This window comes from Protopterus annectens, chromosome 3.part1 (assembly GCF_019279795.1).
Source record: "Protopterus annectens isolate FY-2018-M chromosome 3.part1, PAN1.0, whole genome shotgun sequence".
NCBI classification, from domain to species: Eukaryota; Metazoa; Chordata; order Ceratodontiformes; family Protopteridae; genus Protopterus; species Protopterus annectens.
This window is the reverse complement of record NC_056732.1, coordinates 1857556488-1857580919: the sequence shown is the minus strand read 5'-3', so window position 1 is coordinate 1857580919 and position 24432 is coordinate 1857556488. Positions and strand designations below refer to the sequence as shown.

General features: G+C 37.8%; 1 protein-coding gene across 1 annotated transcript in view; it reads left to right on the top strand.

Moving 5' to 3' along the window:
• LOC122797932 (zinc finger protein 182-like) overlaps positions 1–24432 on the top strand; it is a 214030-nt gene that overhangs the window by 180665 nt on the left and 8933 nt on the right. The window contains exon 4 of the mRNA XM_044066450.1: positions 22627–23975. Coding sequence (XP_043922385.1) covers positions 22627–23975 — 1349 coding nt within the window. The remainder of the gene's footprint in view (positions 1–22626; positions 23976–24432) is intronic.

Here is a 24432-nt window from a genome sequence, read left to right as displayed (position 1 = left end):
TAATAGTGACTTGGATACATGCGAGAGCTGGCTAGGGAGAATAGGCATGGATGGTCACTGTTGGCTCACCCATCCTGTAGGGAGGGGGGCCAGGCAGCTCCAGTTCATCATGAAGATGACACATAGCAGGAGCACTGAGTGTTAAATAGTAAAGTTCAGATTTTCAAGCTTATGCTTTTTGTGGTGCAGTCGCTCCTCTATCCTCTAGCTGGGGTAATTCAGCAAACACAGACACACTTCCCTTTAGGAGACAGCAATGGCAGGGTGTGGAGAAACCGCCAAGGGGAAAGGGGTTCAAAAGTTCAGGTACTTTTTCAACTTATTTTTTCACAGTGGAGCTACAGTATGGCTATAAAGTTAGATGTGCTTATCGAAGGGACTCGGCTGTAACTGCATACAGTTTCTAGCATCTCATAGCGTGTTCGGATGTAAGCACAGAGGCATTGTGACGGTACTTGGGGTTACTGAGTTGAAAATGCTGTCATACAAGTGTCTCTTTGAATGTTAAAGGATTGAACTATCTTATTAAGAGAAGTAGCTTAAACAATTATGTTTTCCTGCTAAAAGCTGATATTTTGTTCCAAGAAACTCGCTTATCTGAAGACCTTAATAGAATAATTTTAAAAGATTGCTTATTTTTAGTTAGTTCTTATTTTAAGAGTAAAAGAAGAGGTATTCTCACTTTGTGGAGAAGGTTATGGAGGTTACCTAATGTAGTACGCTGTTATTCAGGTAAAGATGGCATGCTTGGTATAGTTGTTATTAAAGTGGGGAAAAGTCTTTACACTCTTATCAATACATACTGGATACCTGATATTGGTACAAAACAGTAAAGAAACTTCTAGAACTTATGACTGTACAATCAAGAGGGGAAATTTTGTTAGCAGGTGATTTTATTCTCTCACAGAGTGGTACCTCAAATGCTAAACCTTTTAGAAGTTCTTCCACAGGTAAACACTTGAAGAACTATACAAATACAAGAAATATGAAAGATGTATTTGATATGATATTACCATCTTCCTTAAGATTTCCACACTACTCATACAAACGTAGTTCAGACAAATGTTGACAAAGTTCTGGCAACTACTTCTTTAATTTGAAAAATAAGTGATGCAGTGAATGTTTCCTGCCCCCTCAGATCACAATGCTATCAATTTAAATCGCTTTTAGTCATGAAAATCTAAATTCGTGTCTGAGAATTCCTGCTGACATAATGACCATAAAAGGCTTAGAGGATTGGGTCTTAAAGGAAATGAATTAATTCATGGAACATAATAACAACAGAGAAGTTTCTGATATGACATTATGGGACACATTAAAGGTAGTGTTATACAGTAAAGTTAAACACTGATACATATCCAAAAGAAAGAAATGGAATAAGAAATTATTGGATATGCAAGAAAATTGTTTTCTTTATCTCACATGACTCTCCATTGTGCCTTGTTAATAACGTGCACTGTTGTCAGACGCTAGAGCCCCCCCCCCTTTTCTTTTCCAATAACTTACTAGTCTAGTAATTTTTGTAGCTCTGTGATCTCTGTAAAGGAGGTTTATTTTCCTTTCCCCCTATGTACGATTCTCTATTTTGCAAAACCTTACAGAGATACCCCATACCTATACTATAGAGGTAATTGGCTGTCTCAGTATATTAGCTCATAGGGGTTAATGACAGACCAAATACAAGGTCTGATTTTCCCAGTCTGACATTCTTTGCTACAGCCCTGAGCTGCTTCTTTTCCCACTGCAGCAGCTGATTGTTTCTGTTCTGCTCCCTCTGGCCATGTTCATCATGGTGCAACCCACTCCATTCGCCCTCGCTACACTCGGGCTCACTCCACTCTGACTCACTCCGCTCCCCTACCCCCATTCTCACCCACCCCTTTTTCATTAGATTTATAGTCCCATCCCCCTGACTGCACCCCTCCCACCCCTCAATTTCCCCTAACACCCTCCAATCACCAACTATTTCTTTCCTACAACTGTCTACCAATCATATTCCTTTTTATTACCCATTACTCCCTCAACTCTCTAGTGTTATACTTATCCAACTCTGGAACCCACAACTAATCCCTAATACACACATAATGTCTACTCTCACAACAATTAATACAAATATCATCCTTCTCTGTATCTTAACCCCACCCCCCATTTTCTTTCTGGCTACCATAGCAACCTCTCATATAGGAACTCTCCTCATCCACAAGCACCTCTCCCCGACCAACCACACTCACTCCTTCCCTATAGCACCATCTCTCTTTACATATTCTACTTCCTCATTACTTAAACTTAAGCTTTTCCTACTCCCTACCTCAACTCTTATAAACACCCTCATAACAATTCATTTATTATAACCAAAACAAAAAAACACTCCCAGTATAACCTCTTCAATTACCTCAGGAAATTATTAGCTAATGTCCTACTATCTGGAGATATACATCCAAACCCCAGTCCCAACAACTGCTCTTCTCATCCAGCCTACCCCCTCACAACTCCACACCTAATACATTCCATGTACTCCGCCAGCTACTTTCACTAAGAACCTAAATATACCTTCTATGAATATTCAAAGTATCATGAATCAAATCACCCCTTTCCATGCCTGTGTATCTTCACATACCCCTGATATCCTTTGTCTCTCAGAAACCGGGCTCAAGCCCCATATAGCAGATAATGAAATCTTCCTCCTGGGTACAATAAAGTAAGACATGATCGCATCAAAAAGAAAGGTGGAAGTGTAGCTATTCTATATTGTAAGCAGCTCACCCTTCACCCTCTCTCAATCACCCCCCCAGATTTTCACCCGGCTGAAATCCTCATAGCCAGCTGTCATTTAAACACCCACAAAAGGTTAGCCATTGCTGCCATCAATATTCCCCCTGGGAGTAACATTCCTATCTTAGAACATGTTCTCTCCTGGATCTCCCTTAACATCACCTATGAGACTCTTGTCTTGGACGATGTGGATATCGATTGGAATGTCTTAACTGCTGAAAGCCCAAACTCCTGTATAAACCTCTTCACACAACTGATCTCTTACCCTACCCACCTAAGTAAACACAACAACCATTGCTCCACCCTTGACTGGGTCCTCACCTCTAATCCCAATCTTTACCATAACCCCTCAACTTTACCTGACGCATTTAGTGACCACCATCCCACCTACATACTTAGGCACTCACCTCAACTTCACAAACTCCAACTATACAAAGACTGCCGTAAACTCTCTAACTTCAGTCCTGACACTTTCAGCATACTACTTTCTTCAATTGACTGGTCCGTCCTTCCCCTGGTGAATGTTCTTGCCTTTAACAACACTTTCCTAGATACATTCAACTCCCTAGCCCCTGTCAGAAAACTAAGGATTAAAACTCATTATACCCCCTGGCTCACACAAGACACCAAAACCCTAATGAGTAAGAGAGATAGTGCCTGGAAAACTATGCCCCCTGGCTCACATAAGACATGAAAACCCTAATGAGTAAGAGAGATAGTGCCTGGAAAACTATGCCCCCTGGCTCACGCAAGACACCAAAACCCTAATAAGTAATGGAGATAGTGCCTGGAAAACATGGAACAAATCCAAATCCATCTCAGACTTTCTTACTTACAGACAGCTCTGCAATTTAACCAAAAAAAGGTCATCATTGATAAACAGAATTTTTTCCATAACCCCCTTAACAATCCACTCTCTAACCCCCAAAATTCTGGAAGTCTGTTAATAACCTGTCACACCCTGTGAGCTTATCTCCCCCAATCCCAGCTCAAACAGCTCCCCCACTGAGATTGCTACACTTCTAAATTCCCACTTCATTAGCTCCATCTGTAACCTCAACAAAACCGATACTGCTACTGCAAACTACCCCTCACCACAAATCACCACCAGTCCAACCACCTTTACCCTTAAATCTGTCCCCACATCCTATATTAAATCACTTCTGACAAAACTAAAAGCATGGTCCCCATCAGGTGACAACTTGCCTCTTCATTTCCTAAAACTAGCTTCCAGTTCTATTGCTTTCCCTATCTCAGTATTAATCAATAGATTTATCAAGGAATGCTCTGTACCTGATATCAGAAAAAAATTCTTTGTTATCCCATTACATAAAGGCGGTACTTCTACTGACTCCTCTAACTTCAGACCTATTTCCATCTTATCTCCCTGTCTAAAATCCTTGAAAAATGTATCCACAAACAGCTTCTTAATCACATTCTCCAAGACAATCTCCTGACCCCCACACAACATGGCTTTCGGCTAAAGCACAGCACTGCTACTGCCCTGACATCCTGCATCAATACTATCGCCTTACTACGTGATAACAATAAATTAATTTCCTGTCCGTTCCTGGATCTATCAAAAGCTTTTGATACTGTTTCCCATAGACTATTACTATCCAAACTTGTCTCTCTTAACCTCTCAAGCTCTACTATATCATGGTTCTCCAGCTACCTCTCAAACAGATTTCAGACTGTGAGATCGCTATCAAGCTACTCTCCTTTTCTTCCAGTCCATACTGGGGTACCCCAAGGCTCCATCCTTGGTCCCCTACTTTTCAATATCTTTATTAATGATCTCCACTCTTCTTGTCCACTGTCTACCCTTATACAATATGTTGATGACTACAATTATCTCCTGCTCTGATAGCATCACAAACCTTCATACTCTCACCCTAGAATCCCTCCACTCCATTGAAAGATGGATTACTTCCCACCAACTTCTATTAAATCCAAAGAAAACTAAACTCCTCTTGTTTCTCCCTACCTCCCATCAGCATCATAAATCTTCCTCCGCTGTCTCCTCCCTGAATAATACTGCAATCTGACCAGAAACCCACACCAAACTCTTAGGTGTTATAATAGATGACCAACTCAGATTTGACCTACACACTCAGCAGTGCATAAAAAAGACCCATTAAAAACTATGTCTGCTTTATAAACATAATAGATAAAGTCCTGCTCCATAGTCCCCCCCTTTTCTTGTTCTCCTAACATAATTCTAGTGTAAGTTTCCTAGCCTGTCAAACCTGTTTTCTCACAGTTTTCTCCAAGCCCTGGCTCTTAGCCGCCCCCCCTTCTCTCAGTCTCCTAACGTAATCTTATGGTAAGCTTCCCAGCGCTGCCAATCATTTCTATTCCCTCCCTCTTACTCTTGAGAGTTTACTTATTCCTCCCCTGAGCTGTGGTGCCATCTTTAAATACTAAAAACCTCTGCCTGACTACACTCTGTTTCTGTGTGTCCCACAGGCATCCCTCAGTAGTGTGCACTTACTGCATGTACCTTTCTAAACCCCCTGACTACACTTTGTTTCTGTGTGTCCCACAGGCATCCCTCAGTAGTGTGCACTTACTGCATGTCCCTTTCTAAAAACCCCTGACTACAGTCTGTTTCTGTCTGTCCCATGGGCATCCCTCAGTAGTGTGCACTTACTGCATGTCCCTTTCTAAACCCCCTGACTACACTCTGTTTCTGTCTGTCCGTCGGGCATCCCTCAGTAGTGTGCACTTACTGCATGTCCCTTTCTACCCCCTGGCTACACTCTGTTTCTCTCTGTCTGACGGGCATCCCTCAGTAGTGTGCACTTATTGCATGTCCCTTTTTTAAATCCCCTGACTACACTGTTTCTGTCTGTCCGATGGGCATCCCTCAGTAGTGTGCACTTATTGCATGTCCCTTTCTTAAACCCCCTGACTATATTCTGTTTCTGTCTGTCCGACGGGCATCCCTCAGTAGTGGACACTTACTGCATGTCCCTTTCTACCCCCTGACTACACTCTGTTTCTGTCTGTCCGACGGGCATCCCTCAGTAGTGTACACTTATTGCATGTCCCTTTCTTAAACCCCTGGCATAACTATGTGATTTTCCTACTTCTCAGTGAATTGCAGCTCCCGATTGGTGCATAAATAATAAAAACAAGAAAGGTAGCATTCTAACTAAAATGACAGGCTTCCCTATTTCTGTAGTTGCTAACCTTCTCACTGATTGTTTTCTGTTTGGTGACTGCTGCTCCTCCCGGAAGGTATATCCCGCTCCATTCGCCTTTCAGGCTCACTCCGCTCCCCTACCCTGCCCCCAAATTCCAACTGCCCCCACTATCTGTACTTTTATACATCCCCTGACTCCTCCTCACCCAACACCTCTCCAATCACAACACACCTAAGCCAAACCCCACCCACCTGTAGATCTACATCACCCCAAACATCCACCCCTCCTACAATGCTCTACATAACATCTCTCCCTGTAACCCCATTTGCCCCACTACTCTCTCTCTCTTCTCTTACCTATCTCATACTTTTTCCCAACCCTTGTCATAACTCTCACACACACTTCACTACATCTTGCCATCAACCTCACTTCCCATCCTAATTGTTCATCTCACATGAACTCTTTACCTCTAACCCAATCTATTTCTTCAAACCAAAACTGCTCCCAACCCAACCCCCCTGTACTCACCTCTTAAATGTGGTACCAGAAAATCACTACTCTCACACAACCCAAGCTTCCCTTGGCCAACACACTGCCTCACTCTTCTACTCCACCACATCTCACTCTCACTAGCCGGCGACATCCACCCCAACTTCAGACCCATCTCTAACATCAAACAACAAACCATTAACTCAACCCACAAACTCAAAGTCCATTCGCCTTACAACACAATGCACAAAGCTTAAAAAACAAAATCCCTAACCTTCATGTCTGGCTCTCCCATAACAACCTCGACATTACCACCATTTCTGAAACCTGGCTGAAAATCTATATAAAAGTTAGCGAAATCCTACCACCAGGTTTCCAAATCATTCATAACAACAGAGCCCACAAAAAAGGAGTTGGAGTAGCAATAATCTACCCCACCTCCCATACCATAACTCCCTACTCTAATAAAATACCAACCTTTGCCAACTCTGAAATTATAATAGGTTTACTAAAAATAAACAACAATAAGTCCATATGTATCTCTGCCCTCTATATTCCCCCTGGTGATAATATCAAAACTCTTGAAAACATCCTGTCCTGGTTCTCCTCCAATATAAAAAATTAAACCTATATACTTGGTGATACCACCCGGAATACTGTTAACTCTGAAGCCCCGTCCCACACAATCAACCTGTACAATGTCTCCCAACTAATACACTCTCCAACCAGACCAAATAAAGATGGTACCATCATTGACTGGATCCTAACAACTCAACCAAACCTTATCACCAAAGCCGGAACATTACCTGATCCTCTCAGCGATCACCTGCCAGCCTTCGCCTTGCCATCTCTCATCTCCACTGCATACACACCACTACATCCAAAGCTGCAACCTCTCCTCTTTCAAACCTCTAACTTTCTCTGAATGCTTAAAGCATACTGACTGGTCCTCTCTAAAACCCTTCCTCTAGATGATGCCATTTCCTACTTTAACCACTCATTCCTAACCCTTCTCAATCAGCAAGCCCCACCTTGAACCAAACGCATCAAAACCAATCCCTGCTCATTGTTATCAAAAGATATTAAACTAGCCTTGCACCAAAGGGACAAAAAATGGAAACAATATCAAAAACATAAAAACCCTAACACCTTCCTAGAGTATAAGCAACTATGAAACGCTGCACAAAGCTAATAAGTAAAGCCAGCAAATCCCACTACTCCAAACTCCAGTCCTTTCACTCAACAAATCCCCAAAAATTCTGGGATTCCATCTCATCCATGCTGCATCCTGGCAACATATAAAACCCCTGCCCAGACCCCAACCTCTCCAGCCTTGAAACAGCCAGCCAGTACAACTCATTCTTCATAGACTGCATAGCTAAACTATCAGCCTCCTTCCCACCCTCCTCCTCCACCACCACCTCAATCATCCTTCCTCCACATCCTTCTGCCTCAAGCCCATCCCCACAAGCACTATAAAAACTTCTTCTCCTCAAACTCAAACCCTGTCGCAATGCACCCAACAACCTTCCACCCACCTTCCTCAAACAATCTGCAGACAGCATTGCCTATACCATCTATATTCTTATAAGTAGATCCATACAAGAATAATATGTCCCTTCTATCTGGTGCCATGCTTACATCATCCCCTTCCACGAAGGTGGCAAAAATACTGATACCACCAACTTCAGGCCTATTGTCATCCTTTCCCCTCTTTCTAAAATACTAGAGAAAATACAAAGCCAACTCATGGCACACCTAATGCTAAACAATCTCCTCCCCCTACCCAACACAGCTTCTGCCCTGGCCACAGCACCATGACTGCCCTTCTTTCCTTTCTTGAAACCATAAACCTAGAACGCGACTTAGACAAGTTCGTATCCATACTATTCCTAGATCTGTCGAAGGCCTTTGACACCATCTCACACACCCTATTTATATCCCAACTCTCCACCCTATACCTCTCTAACCGCCAACAAGCTGTCCAATGGAAAACTTCAACCTCCCCTTCCTTCCCACACCCACAGGTGTCCCACAAGGTTCTGTTCTTGACCCTCTTCTCTTCAACCTGTTCATTAAGAACTTTCACCAATCCATCCCAGACTCATCTATCATCCAATATGCAGAAGCAGAAGGGCTTGAGGTAGAAGGATGTGCTCAGCCTTCTTCCCCTACGAGCTCCTAGCAAAAACCCAACTAGCCTTCTCCAAAACATAAACCTGGGGGCAGTCTAACCATCTGGCACTAAATGGAAATAAAACCAAACTAATGTTTTTTCCCCTACCAAAAACTCCATTGACAAATCCACATTCACCACACAAAGCCAGAACAACACCCTCCTTGAAATTGTCCCCAACACCAAGCTTCTTGGCATCATTATTGATGAAGAACTAAAATTTGACTCCCACATCCATTCCACAATCAAGAAAATCCACCAAAAGATAGGTCTCCTCTACAGGCACAACCACTTACTAAGCCCCTCTACCCATCAAACTCTTGCATCCACATTCCCACTCCCCTCCTTTATGTATGGTAGCCCTCTTTTCACCAATCTCCATCTTGGCCTTCGGTCCAAACTTGAATCCTGCTACCACAAGATCTCCAAATTTGCAACCAATTCAAAAAACTCATCCCACCACTACCACTCCCTCCTCACCCTCAACTGGCTTGAACTACCAAACTACCTCAGTTACCTACAACTCACCATTGTCCAAAGCTCATCTTTAAACTTGCCAACTGCTCAGCTCTTGCTACTTCCTTAAAACCTTACAGTTCCAACCGCTCACTCAGATCCAAAAACCAAAATCTCCTTCAGGTCCACAAACCTGCAAGACCTCCTGGCCATCTACTGCTGTCCCACTCCTTAGCTAAACAGTGGAACTCTCTCCCCATACACCTACGCAACCTACCTAACCATACAAATTTGAAATTTCAGCTACTCTCTCATCTTTCTTCCAAATGGGAATGCCCTTGCCATGCTCCAACTTACACCTCTCCCCATCATTCCACCTTGCGCTGACTCATCCAGCTACCTCTACTATTACTTCATCCCACCCAAAACAATCCCTCCCCTACTAAAAATTAATTTTCTCTCTAATATCTAACATACTATACTCTCCAATCTCAAATATAATATTACCCTCTCCATGCATAATATTTTCCTAACCTACTAATGGCTAGTGGCTTTATATTTTGAAATGTTAAACTTACAATTGATTGAGTTTATAACAAAAATATTCACTTTATGTAAATGTTGAAATTTCTGTATTGAAGTATGTCTTTTCATTTTTGTAACATTGTGACAAGCCAGTTGCAAATATCACGGAGCTTATCTGTAAATGTTTAATTAGCTGTATGAACTATGTCCTTTTGTAACATGTGAAATGTAACTAGCAATTATTGTGGAGCTTTTCTCCCTGGGCCTCCACTGAAAATGAGCTCCTCTTGGCCCAGTGGACTTCCCTGGTCATCAAACTTAAATAAATAAATAAAATAAATAAATAATAAATACCTCACAGATGCTTCCAGACTCTCCCTTGCACAATTCTTTCTACTACCCATTCTCCTCTATGCAGCCCCTACTCTTACACACCTCCAATCAGATATCCTTACTAAACTCAAACTTACCTATAACAAAATAGCTCAATTTGCCTGCAACCTGTCTTACCACACCCATCACTGCATCACACTAAGAAATTTGCAATGGTTGGAATTTCATCACAAAATCCTAATACCACATCTCATGGCTCATTCAGTTCTTCATAGACCTTCTTCCTGTCCTTCTCTCTCCAATCTCATCCAGCCTTATACTCCCAAATACTCCCTCCACAGCTCTCAACAAAACCTTCTCCAAGTACATAGGCCTAATAAAAATATTGGAAAACTACTTTATAGCTATTTCACTGCAAATGCCTGGAATGAACTACTCCACAGTGTCAGATGTATTACTGAAACAAACACCTTTAAAATAGCAATTAAAGACTACTTCCACAAGTCATGGACAAGCCCCTGCCAGGACACAACATAAGCTACCTACACTACCACTGATTGCTGTTCCCTTAGCTAATATCATAACAGACGTATTACAACCCCCTCCTGCTCTCTGTTCTTTCTAACTTCTACACCTTATACTCTTCAACTGCTTCTCTACTACACTTTACCAGCATCAACCTTACATATCTTGGTACTTTTTCACCTCACATGTTCTTTACTAATAATATTTCTCTATATACCTCTTTCCCTGTCTACAAGGTCACTTCCTAATCTACTTAGAACTGATCTTACTTTGTTATTAACACTTATCCAGGCTAGTTCCTAATGAAAATATCCCCAACTCGTACTTTTCAAAATTTTCTACGGAATGTATTAAAAATGAACTTATTATGTTCATTGTTTAATTAATATTTTATCTCATTTTATTTCATTTTTGACTTGTAACTATTGTCAGTGCTAATAAATGTCTATGCATGTAATACTGGAGCTTTTCTCCTTAGGTCTCTGCTGAAAAAGGGCTATGCCCAGTCATACCAACCTGGTTAACAAATGTCAAATAAATAAAATAAAAATATGCAAGATGAAACTGACAAATTAAAATCTAACCTTAAACCTAATGACAAATTAGCAATCAACAATATAAAGAAGTTAAAGAGTATCAAAATATATTGCATCATAAGGTATCTAGTAACCTATAAAAAAATCAAATTATCCTCAGTCATTAAATCCTAAAAAAACTACATAAAATAGCAGTTAGACTGAAATACATGAAAGAGAAAAAACACTTTAAGGAAATTATTTATAAAAACAAGGGTAGAATAACTAAAGCACTATATCTAACTAATATGTTATACGGTTTCAGAAAGTACTATGAAGAGATTAATAATTCAAATTATGGTATATATAATACTAAGACAGTTGATATATATTTTTAAAGAAACCATTCAAAAGAGATTATCCAAACAACTTTAAATAATTAAAAGATCAGATTAAAAATCTAAAGATGAATATTGCTCCAGATTTAGATGGGTTAATACCTGAAATCTATAAAATATTACCCGGTTATATCTTAATTCTTCTGAGCACTTTCCAGGAAGTCAAAACAACTTCTACCCTACCGCCTTCATGTGAGTATTCTCTTATTTCTCTTATATTAAAATCAGAAAAAGAACCTTCTTCATGCTTATCATATAGACCAATTTCCCTTCTTAGTATAGATTATACGTTGTTCATGTCTAACCTGGCAAAAAGACTTAACAGTATACTCCCTGATTTAATAAAAGATGACCAAACTGGATTTAAAGTTAATAGAAAGGTGCAAGACAGTATCACTAGAATATTTTCCTTAACAGATATTGTTAACAAAAGAAAATATGAGCTTTCTATACTAAGTTTATATATTGATAAAGCATTTGGCTCATTGAATTGGTCTTATCTTTTTAAAGCACTTTATGAATACAACTTTTCCTCAGATTTTGTGAATTTAGTCAAACAATTATATGCAAATTCCATTGCTTTTGTCAAAATAGCTTCCTTTATTTCTAATTCAGTTAAAGCAACAAGGTACAAAACAAAGGTGTCCCTTATCACCACTTGTATTTGCCCTAGCCATATAATCTTTAGCTAACAATCTAAGAAACAACATAAATGGAATATAAACTAAATGACAAATTATCTCCCAAAACTCAACTCTTTGCTGATGATTTATTAGTAAAGTGGTGATATTGATGCTTCATTTAATCATTTAGTTAAAGTTTTAGATACTTTTGAGAAAGTGTCAGGATTAAAATTCAATCATAAAAAGACTAAAACACTTAATAAAAAGCTGTCATCTAAGCTAAAATCTTGCAACACCTTTAATTTGAATAACAACCATATTAAATATCTAATAATTCTATTTGAAGAGACATACAAAAAATCATTATATTTTACCTTTGAGGAAAGTTGTTTTAATTGAAATGAGCATATTACCTAAAATCTTATTTATTAGTCGATCTTTAATTCTTCCTCTAAACAAAAAAATCATAAAGAAAATAAGTGAGTTTGCCCAAATATTTATGGTACCCAAAGAAATCCAGAATATCTTTGCATTGGCTTACATCAAGTTGGGAAGAGGGAGGGATAAGGTTTCCCAATATTGACCATTATATAAACTCAGTCGTAATTAACACTGCATTTTTATGGATTAATCCATAAAATGCTTCTTACTGGAAAACTTTACATGAAACTTGGTTATTAGATTGTAATAAAACAGCATTCAGTCCTCTCCTTAAAATAGACTATAATGTTTTTGTGTGGATCTTAAAAGCATATACATTTAAAGATAAACATAATCTCACATTATTTCCTTTCTTAAGTTGGTTATTGTTAAATTTTAAAAGACTTATTTTCAAATCATATAATAGGTTCATAGGTTAGTACAATAAATATAACAAAAAAATCTATTAATAACAATATTCCCAATAGCCGTTACTAATGGATAATTAATCTAATTTTATGAAAAAATGATAGATTTTAAAAACAATAACTTATTGTATTGGAACTAGTTTATATTTGGTAAACAAATCCTTTCAGCTGACTTATTATTAGCCAAATTTAGTTTACAGAAGTACAATTGGTTAGACATTCAGACATGTAAAGAATTTCTTCATAATAAAACCATATATTAACTTTAGATTCTTCTAAAAATGACGTACCAAAAAAATCTTAAATTTCACATCCATCATTGTTAATGGTTTCATAGTGAAAACCTCATTTATCTCAAAAATATATAAAATTATTAGAAATGATTTTAGACCTATAGATATTTCCTTATGGAATTACTCAACCAAGATTAATAAAGAAGAATTTACTGCTATAAATAAAAATATTTGTTTAAAATCAAAAAGAAAACAACATCCTCTCCTTATTGGAGAGTTTTTACTTGGAAATTTTTACATAGATGTTTTTTAACTCCACGTACTTAACCCCTGAAGCATATTGGTTTCATATCATCATTAATTACAAGTTGGTTAAACCTTTTTGGGTTGATTTTAGACATTTTTGCAAAGCTTTGTGAAATGAAAATTGTATTATAGCTGATTCTGTCATATTGTTCACTGTACCAATTCCCCAAATTATCCCTGCTCATTAAATACCTCTTTTGTTGGCACTCTTAGCTACAGCAAAGAAAGGTATAACAATACACTGGAAAGTTAAGGCTACTATATATTTTTATAGTGCTTTTATTCAGTTAGCTAAATCTATTTGCAATAAGAAAATATGTGCAGATCAGTGTGTGTGATATACCTTTAAGAAGTTTTCCAATGAGTCAGCACGTGCATATAAGTACTGAGCACGTGCAAGCAAGAGTGTCATTTTGAGTGAGCAGCCAGAGTGAGAGCATGCAAGTATGTAATCAGTCAGTTAGTTAGTTTAAGTTTAATGTTCCTGCCATCCATACTTTGTATACAATAAACTACTTAAATGAACACCCAAGCCTCGACATTGTCTTAATCCACATAAGAGCAACATGGTATAAGAAGGGGATCCAGAGTTACAGCCATGAGGTAACTGTTTAAAGTTGGAGGAATATACAGGAGTGGATCGTCTCTACTGCTCAAACAACTTGCAAAACAAATCAAAAACAAATTCCAGGTACTAAAACTTGCTTATATGATTTATTTTGCTATAAATATAAATCAAAGCACTCAAAATGCTCAGAATGAATTTCTAATTAAACAAAATGTCTGATACTGTGACATATTGATAAAAATATTTAAAATAGTTATGAAAATGTTTGAAACAATATCTGAATTGTATATAATGTACAAAAAAGGGAAAACAACCATATTTTTTCACTATTTGGCACTTTTTTGCATTAACTAACAAAGTGTGCAAAGTGTATGCTAGTGTGTGCAGTATTACAGTGCAGTTATTTCACAAAGTAAAGTTGTTTCATAGAATATTTTGTGAAGTACAGTTATTTCAAGGCATATTTCACAGAGTATAATATTTCAAAGTGTTTATTGTGCATTTGAATATTATTACAAGTACCTGGTGTGTGTGAATGTTCACCATAATTATAACGGCCATTTCGCATTGTGTTTTCCTGTAAACTGTGGGCATGGCTGAAGGATTTTGCAAATGTGCACCGCTTGTGTTTGATAACAATATTGCAGAAAACTGGAGAGTGTTTGAGCAGGAATACAACATTTTCATGCAGGCTGCTTTTTCTGACAAAGATGCATGCACAAAACATTTAGTCTGCTTAATTTAGCTGTTTCAGAAACCATTGAAAGAGAGTGTTCATTTGTGTATGCACCTGCTGTGGTTGCAGAGGAGGGGAAGACCACCATATAGTGGTACCAGCTGAAACAAGGAAAGACCCTGAATGCTTAAAACATTAATTTAGAGAAATGTGTAACCCCAAATTAATGTTACAATGGAAAGGCACTTATTTTACACAAAGGATCAAAAGCCTGGTGAAACTTTTGCAGCATATATAATTGACTTGCGAAAGAAGGCAAAAACATTCAGATTTGTTGATTTGAGAGATGAGTTGATAAAGGACAGGCTTGTGTGTGGTATTAGTAAAGACACAGTGAGAAAAGTTTGCTTTGAGAGAGTAATTTAACGTTGAATAAGGCCATTGAGATTTGTCAGATATATGAGCTTACAGAAAAGCACACAAGTATGTATACAAATGAAATTAGCTGCAGAAGGCACAGTGACAACTCTCATGTTGATAGTATGCAGCATGTGGTTAAAAGAAAAAGGTGAAAGCAAATGGCAGCTACTGCAGGTCCTGTAAGGTCCTGCAATAGTCCCTGGGAAACCCTGAGTCTTTCCAGCAAATTTCAGGGCATGCTCAGTGAAGCATAAGGGTGAGTCAGCAAAGTCAAAACGTGCCTCCACCCAACTTCATAGTCAACTGTCATAATTGTGATGGTAATCACAAACCCAAAAGAGAAAAGTGCTTAGCTTTTTGTAAGCAGTGTCATTCTTGCAATAAGTGGAATCTTTTAAAAGGTTTTGTAAATCAAATAAGGCACATTCTTTTATTAAAAGGGGGCATTCCAAGAGGCAAATTGATCAATAAGAAAGCTGCAACACTACTTTTTATGTTGATGGTGTGCCCATGCTTAGTGAAACAGTCAACACAGTAGATTTGTGGGCAAAGAATGAAATCTTTTGTCCTGTTTGGATTAATGGGAGCTCTATAGAGCTCAAAGTAGATATTGGCTCAAAATGCAATGCTATGTCAGCAGAAACATTTGCTAGAGTAAAATTTGCACAACAACTTGACTTAACAAAGTGTGCAAAGCTTGTTGCATATGGTGGTGAAGAGATTCAAACCGAAGGCTCAGTAGTGCTTTCATGTTGTTCTGCTTGGAACAGCTATGACTTGCAGTTTTTCATAGTCAAGAAGCAGGTGCAGTCATTATTAGGTCTCAGAGACAGTTTGAAAATGGGACTGCTTTCACTAAGCCTGCATGGCAACAGCTCAAATTTTGCCCATACTGTTTCTTCTAAGAATGCTGATATTTTTGCAGACAAAATAGGCAAACTGCCAGTTGTGTACTCTATGAGGTTCGACCCAGAGGTCAGCCCAGTTATGACACCAGCATGGAAAGTTCCAGTAGCTATGCAAATTAGAGTCAAAGCCAATCTAAACAAAATGATGCAGCTAGAAGTAATCTGTCCAGTAGAAGAACCTACTGAATGGGTACCCTCCATGGTGGTAGCTCATACGAAAATCTCAGATGATATCAGAATATGCATTGATCCAAGAGATCTGAACAAAGCATTAAAAATGCCTCCTCATCCTGTGCCCACAGTCAAAGAGGTTGCTGCTGTCATGCCAAATGCCACTGTTTTTTCTGTCGTAGATGGAAAGAGGTCATTTTGGCAAACTTGGCGTGACAGAAAATCTTCATTGTTAACCACAGTTGGTACACCATTTGGAAGATTCAGATTTCTGAGAATGTCATTTGCGATATATTCTGCCAGTGAAGTCTTTCAGTGTGCAATGGAGGAATTTTTTTATGGCTATCCTTGTGCTGTTATAGTAGATGATATTCTAGTAGGAGGCAATGGTGAAGCTGAACATGACAGAAACTTCAAGAATGTTCTGGAAAGAGCATGTGAAGTGAATCTTAAGCTGAATCCTCAGAAGTGCAAGTTCAGGCTGCAAGAAGTTACTTATGTTGGTCACTTGTTTACCAATTCAGGCTTACAACCAGATCCTTCCAAGCAAACAGCAATCCTAAAGATGCCAGCTCCTCACAATGTCCAAGTCCTGAAATTGTTTCTTGGCATGGCCAACTACCTAGGCATGTTTATTCCAGATTTAAGCCAACTTTCATCATTGCTCAGAGAGCTAACATGCAAAGATGTAATTTGGTCATAGTCAGAACAGCACCAATGAGTATTTGACATCCTGAAGCAGAAAATTGCTAACTCACCAATTCTCAGCTACTATGATGTTCACAAATCAGTTACTTTGTCCTCTGTGATGCTTCTAAGTTTGGTCTAGGTGCAGTCATTCTTCAAGAAGGTAGACCAGTAGGCCTATGCATTGAGAACTCTTACCAAGACCAAGATGCAGTATGCCCAGATTGAGAAAGAGCTTTTGGCAACTGTGTTTGCATGTTTAAAGTTTCATGACTACATTTATGGTTGATCGATCCAGATTGAAACTGACCACCAACCTCTTGTCATTATTGTGAGAAAGCCTATGCATACAGCTCCTGCCAGATTGCAACTCATGAAGCCCAAATTGCAAAAGTACAATTTCAGCAGCAGCAAGACAAACTGAAACAACATAAAAAATGTATTAGTAAAACAAAGCTTTCAGGTATAACAATCCTTCCTCAGTACAAGATAAAAAAAATTAATTAGTTACAATCCTTAAATATCATCCAGAACCAATAATTCGATTAATCACAGCCAATAAAATCATCATATTATTTTAAAATTTTTAAAGTGAACAAAGTCTGCTCATTTAATAATTTCAAACATAACATTCTGTCCTAAACTATTGGTTTTAAGGTATTTAACTTATTAATACCAGGAAACACATCCACCTGCAACAATGTGATCCATTCATATTCTTTTAGCTCTAATTTGTTATTCAAGTCACCACCTCTAATCGACTTTTGAACAGACGTTAGAACCCTAAAAGTGAAGTCATATAGTTCACCATTCCCATTTATATGTTGAGCTAGTGAATTAGCCATAATATTCCTTCTAATGTCTGATTTATGTTCAGTAATTCTATCTTTAGGACGTTTAGTACTTTTTCCTACATAAAATGCCGGACATGTCTGGCACACATCTAAATATACAATATTACAAGAATTACATGTAGCAAAACATTTTACACTGTATTTTGTATTACTAGTAGGATGAACAAAATCTAATTTACTATTTATACATGAGCAATAACAACAATTGTAATACGGAACAGTGCCCTTCCTAGCAAATATTAAATCATTGCTAGAACAATTAAAATCTTTATAACAAAGTTTTGTTTGAAACTTTCACAATTTCTATAAGAAAAACTGGGTTTAGTGTTGATAAATTTCAGTAGCTCAGTAGCACTTTGTAGGATGCACCAATTATTGTTGATGATATTCTTAACACCATCACTGCACCTACTGAAGTCATGGGATAGTGTAAAACCATGGACTGACTATCACCACGTACCAAAGGCATTTGAGCAATGCTTTTACCACAAAAAAAGGGGTAAAACCTAGTATCCCTTTCCTCAAGAATTTCATTCTTGATACTAAGTAAATTCTCATCATAGCCTCTTTGAAGAAACTCTTCAATCATATCATTCAGCTGTATTTTACATTTTTGTCTTTCTGTATTGAGTCTACATACACATATAAACTGACTCCTGATAATTTCCTTAAAGACGTGTGGGCTGTGAATACTTGTACTGTGCAAATACTTATTTTTATGCATAGATTTTCTATGAATTGAAGTTTGTATCGCTACCGGTGTTCCTATTTATCTACAGCATGTTCTTTCCCAATATCTTAGGTCTGTCAAAAGTTACATTAAAGACAGAGGAGATTTCCTGTGACAATTGTATGAGTATTTTAACAAATAGGGAAGATGTTTCCTTTATATTTGTTGTACTAGATATTAGTCTTTATTTACAGTTATTCCTGTTGATTATGGTGTTAACTCGATACGGGATTTACTTTGTATGTACTCAACTTTCAGGCAGGGAAATAGAAACTATTTGTGAACTTCTAGATATAGTATTGACTAATAATGTCTTTGTGTTCAATAACAAGTTTTATCATCAGACCTCTGGTGTTGCAATGGAAACACCGGTAGTGAACACTTATGCCAATTTGATATTAGATAAATGGAAAACTGAATATGTGTACAATGCTCCTAGAAATTATAGCTCTAAGATTACATTCTTCAAAAGATTTGTTGATGATATTTTTTTCATATGGGAGGGTAATGAACATGAGCTTAAAGAATATGTTAATTTTCTTAATGATAGTACTGGTTTCTTACACTTCACTTTGATTTACTCTTCTGAGAGTGTACAGTTTTTGGACATTGATCTAAGTACACAGGGTGGTAGGATACAAACTTCATTTCATAGAAAACCCCCCCATTCCTGAGAAGATCCCTGAGACTCCTCAAGAAGAACATCCCCCAGTGACTGTCCATGTTGCTAAACCCAGTCCTAACTATTATGTTACAAGACAAGTTGGCAATTCAAAACCTCATTCCATATACATGGCAACCTGGACATGCCTGTTGTTTTCTTTATTAGTGTCTGTATAATTGCATGCCTATTCAAATGTCGTTGTTTACATGAGACAGCTCAGTAAAGAGGGAAGATGTAGATCAGTGTGTGTGTGATGTACCTTTAAGAAGCTTTCCAGTGAGTCAGCACATGCATATAAGTACTGAGCATGTGCAAGCAAGAGAGCCATTTTGAGTGAGCAGCCAGAGTGAGAGCATGCAGGTATGTAGTCAGTCAGTTAGTTAGATAATGTGTTTAAGTTAATGTTCCTGACATCCATCCTGGTGTGTTTGTATAAAATAAACTACTTAAACGAACACCCAAGCCTCAACGTGTTCTTAATGCACATAAAAAGAGTGAGAAGATGTACAATAAAAATGAAAACAAATAACACAACCCATCAGTTAATTGCATGGCAAAAATTATATCATTTACTGGAAAAATCTTGAAATATTGATTGTTTTTGTATTTATTGCTATGGACACTATATACAGTTTATGTTGTGCTATTGTAAATAATTTGTTTGGTTTTATTTATGCAAAATCAAATAAAAATGTTTAATGAAGAAAAGAAAAGATGTATGAGTAGACTGGATAACAGAAACTCTTCAGCTGCAATAAGGGCCAAGACAGACAATGGATTTGCTGAGGTGATGGTTACATAAGTAAAGATACAGTTGCCATTTACTACAACAATGTAAACATTTTGTACTTTTTCATATAAAAACAACTCCATTCAACTGTATTATCAGGAATTCATTGTTTTCACTTAGTGATGTCAGTTGTGATAATGAGGAGAAGATGGGACAGTACATTAGCAGGGACTGGGTTTTCATATGGCACAAGCTGTAGGGGATAGTCATGGTGTTTAAATTGAGAGATGACTGTACTGAGTTTCTAGCACTGTGGTGGGAGGGGTATGCTAAAAAATACTTGTCTCATAAAAAACAGGATTGTGTTGCTCTACAGGGATGATGTGTTTTTACAGCACCACTGGACATCCCAGGCCAACAGTACCACGTTACAAGATGTATGACAGATCTTTTATTTTACAGACAGTTGATCGTGCTGCTCTGAATGAAAATACCTGTAAACTGGGTTCTCTAATATCTGTTAACTGTGTTTTATGATGTACATTTTATGCTCTCGCATTTCCTTACTGTATGAATTTTATACTTGCATTATACCTTTAACATATGTAACCTTTATTGTATTGCTTATGGAGCTTTTCTCCCCGGGCCTCCACTGAAAATGGGCACTTTCAGGCCCAGTGGACTTCCCTGGTAATCAAACTGAAAATAAAATAAAATAAATGTGGTACTTTATGATACTGCATCGTAATGCATCTTCTACATGTTAATTTATGAATTCTGCTGCAGGCAGTCAGAGAGGTACATCACACATCATTGGTCATTTCAAAATGTCTGGCATGCCTTTATGTAAACCAGGATCCACATGTCCCTGCAGAGCCTGTAGTGAGTACTTCATATCTACAGATGTAACGTTACAAGGTGTATGTGGCAGGGTTATTTATAAATTCTGTTACAGTCAGAGGTACATCACACATCATCACATCATTGGTCATTTCAAAATGTCTGGCATGTCTTTATGTAAACCAGGTTCCACATGTCCCTACACAGTTTGTAGTGAGTACTTCATAGCTACAGATGTACATTACAAGATGTATGTGGCAGAGTTCTTTATGAATTATGTTATTACAGTTAGAGAGGTACATCACACATCATCACATCAGTGTACATTTCAAATTGTCTGGCATGTCTTTATGTAAACCAGGCTCCGCATGTTTGTGCACAGTCTGCAGTGAGTACTCATATCTACAGATGTACGTTACAAGATGTATGTGGCAGGGTTATTTATGAATTCTGTTACATCATCACATCATTGGTCATGTCACAATGTCTGGCATGTCCTTATGTAAATCAGGCTCCACATGTCCCTGCACAGTCTGTAGTGGGTACTCATATCTACAGATGTATGATACAAGGTGTATGTGGCAGGGTCATTTATGAATTCTGTTACAGTCAGAGGTACATCACACATCATTAGTCGTTTCAGAATGTCTGGCATGTCCTTAGGTAAACCAGGCTCCACATGTCTCTGCACAGTCTGTAGTGAGAAATTCATATCTACAGATGTACGTTACAAGGTGTATGTGGCAGGGTTACTTATGAATTCTGTTATAGTCAGAGGTACATCACACATCATCACATCATTGGACATTTCAAAATGTCTGGCATGTCCTTAGGTAAACCAGGCTCCACATGTCCCTGCACAGTCTGTAGTGAGTACTTCATATCTGCAGATGTACGTTAGAGATGTACGCAGCAGGGTTATTTATGAATTCTGTTGCAGGCAATCAGAGAGGTACATCACACATCATCACATCATTGGTCATTTCAAAATGCCTGACATGTTTTTATGTAAACCGGGCTTCACATGTCCCTGCACAGTTACGTCATATCTACATAGGCACCATTAGAAACATTTAATCCTTTACTGAAGTTAAACAGAGAGAGAACGAGATCAATTCTGATGTACTTTAGTCAGTTGTTCCATGTGTAAATCACTCAGCATCCATTTGTAGTTTGTGCAGCTTTGAGCATGGTTGTTAAATAGACATTGCCGATTTTCAAAAGAAGGACTTCTACTTAATGATGGTACTTCTTTAATACGTTAAAAATAGAACAGTTTGGGTATTTTCGTCTTTTTGTTGTGCGTAGTGGTATCAATGTTAAATAAATACACTTTACCACTTAATCACCATCAAAGTAATTAAAGATTTTGCAGATGAGTTGAAGTTCACAGTCAAGTTGTTTAATGCCTACTGCTTCCAAACTATATTAAATGCAATTACATACTTATTTTGTTCTAGGTATGTTTTGTCTCTAGTCTTATGGAAAGAAACATTTAAAATCTTCATGTTATGAAATACTGAAATCTAACTATTTGAAATTTAGGCTAATTCTGGTTTCTCTTATTCTGATTATATTTGGCCTGACTTGTCCTTGGCCTCTGGGAGTTTTTTTTTCTTTTCTTTTTTTAAGTATTTGATTGAGAACACCAATGATGCCTTTCCAGAAAGTTAGGGTAATTGTTAAGAATTTGCATAATTAGTGTAGAAGATGTAGATGCAAAGAACATCAGATACATTGTTGGAAACTCAGACAAAAGATAATAAAACAAACCACAGAGCACTTAACACAGTTTAAATGTAGATAGAAGGAACATTAAGGTATAATGAGAAGGCATAACAGATTTTGTTGGAGACTTATTCATTATTGAAATTCTTTGACAGCAGTTTGTTGTTTACTATGATTAGACATTTAAAAGATCTGTATGTGTGGATACACTAACATACCTAGGGGTTTACAATGTAGGTTGTAAAAAAACTCTTCTGTGCAGCTGATTATATTTTGACACACTGTTTTTTTTTTCTTTTAAGTCACCAGGAATGGAAAATTCAGTGTCATTCAGGGTCTGCGGTCATCCCATGGGAAACTCTGGGATGCACAATGTAACAGAGCTCAGTCTGATGAGATGCTTATCACAAGGCAAGACCCACTGAAGACGGAAGCTAGACATGATAACTGTAGGCAAAGTAAAGAAGACTTTGTCATAAAAACTGAATTTCAAAAGCATCTGCAAACTGAAGCAGAGGAAATGCCGTGCAGCTGGCTTAACCATAGCAACACTGGAACATTTTATAGCAACAATGTAACTGATCATCTACGTGACAGTGGGGAAAGGCAAAAGAATACCCCCCCAACACATAAACAAGCACTCATTAGGCAGGATTTGCATGAAGGTATTATGAATGCCAAAGGTTTTACAGATGGAAAAAACTTAGCACTGCAGAAGATCACTCGTACTGGTCAGAATCAGAAGGTCCATACAGGGCAGAAATCATACAAATGTACCACGTGTGACAAGAGTTTTGTATACAGAGGCAGAATGCTGAATCATCAGACACACTGTGGGCAGAAATCATATAAATGTACCACATGTGACAAGAGTTTTATGAGGAAGAACCAACTGACACATCATCAGAAGATGCATTCAGAGCAGGAATCATACAAATGTGCTGCATGTGATAAGAGTTTTATATACAAAAGCAAGATGTTGAATCATCAGATACACTGTGGGCAGCAACCATATAAATGTACCAAGTGTGGCAAAAATTTTGTAGAAAAAAACAGTATGACAATTCATCAGATGCTCCACAGTGGGGAGAAACCATATAAATGCACCATGTGTGACAAGAGTTTTGTACACAAAGGCAGTATGATGATTCATCAGAGGATCCACAGTGGGCAAAAGAAATATAAATGTACCATGTGTGACAAGAGTTTTGTACACAAACACAGTATGATGATTCATCAGAGGGTCCACAGTGGGCAGAGACCATATAAATGCACCATGTGTGACAAGAGTTTTACAAGTAAGAATTGTTTGATGATACATAACCGTATCCACAGTGGGCAGAAACCATATAAATGTACCATTTGTGACAAGACTTTTCGACACAACAGCAATGTGAAAAGTCATCAGAGGCTGCATAGTGGGCAGAAGCCATATAAATGCACCATGTGTGACAAGAGTTTTGCAGCCAAGAAATACTTGGTGATACATAACTATACCCACACTGGGCAGAAGCCATATAAATGCACCATGTGTGATAAGAGTTTTGTACAAAAAAGCAGTATGACAATTCATCAGAGGCTTCACAATGGACAGCAGTCCACAAAAACAAAAAAAATTGATTGGCCAGAGAAGAGCCATAAAGACGACAGAGTAGACTATTGAGGATAAGAAAGAAATTATGTATTGTTACTATTATGCAAAAAGCCCAGAATTTCCAGACACAAAATATATACAAAATGATTAAGAGAGAAATTAGAGGAAAGAAAAATGCTTCCACAGGAAAAACTGTCACAAGCTTCAAATAAAAATTTGCTTTCATTAATACAACAGATTTTTGAAAAACAGTATATAGATCAAGTAACTTGGATCTCTTTGGAAAAAGAAGCCTCTGAGGAAGTGAGAAAATATAAACAACAAAACCTAGAGATATTTGAAAAATATAAAAAATAAATATGGACATGGGAAAGAGAGAGATTTGATATGGTGCAATATTTATGCAAAGGAGAAAGTCAAGTTAACTAATATGGAGAAGGCAGTCTCAAAGATATTCAACGAAAAATATAGGCAAAGGCATCCAGATATGGAAAATTTCACAATAAAAAGACTA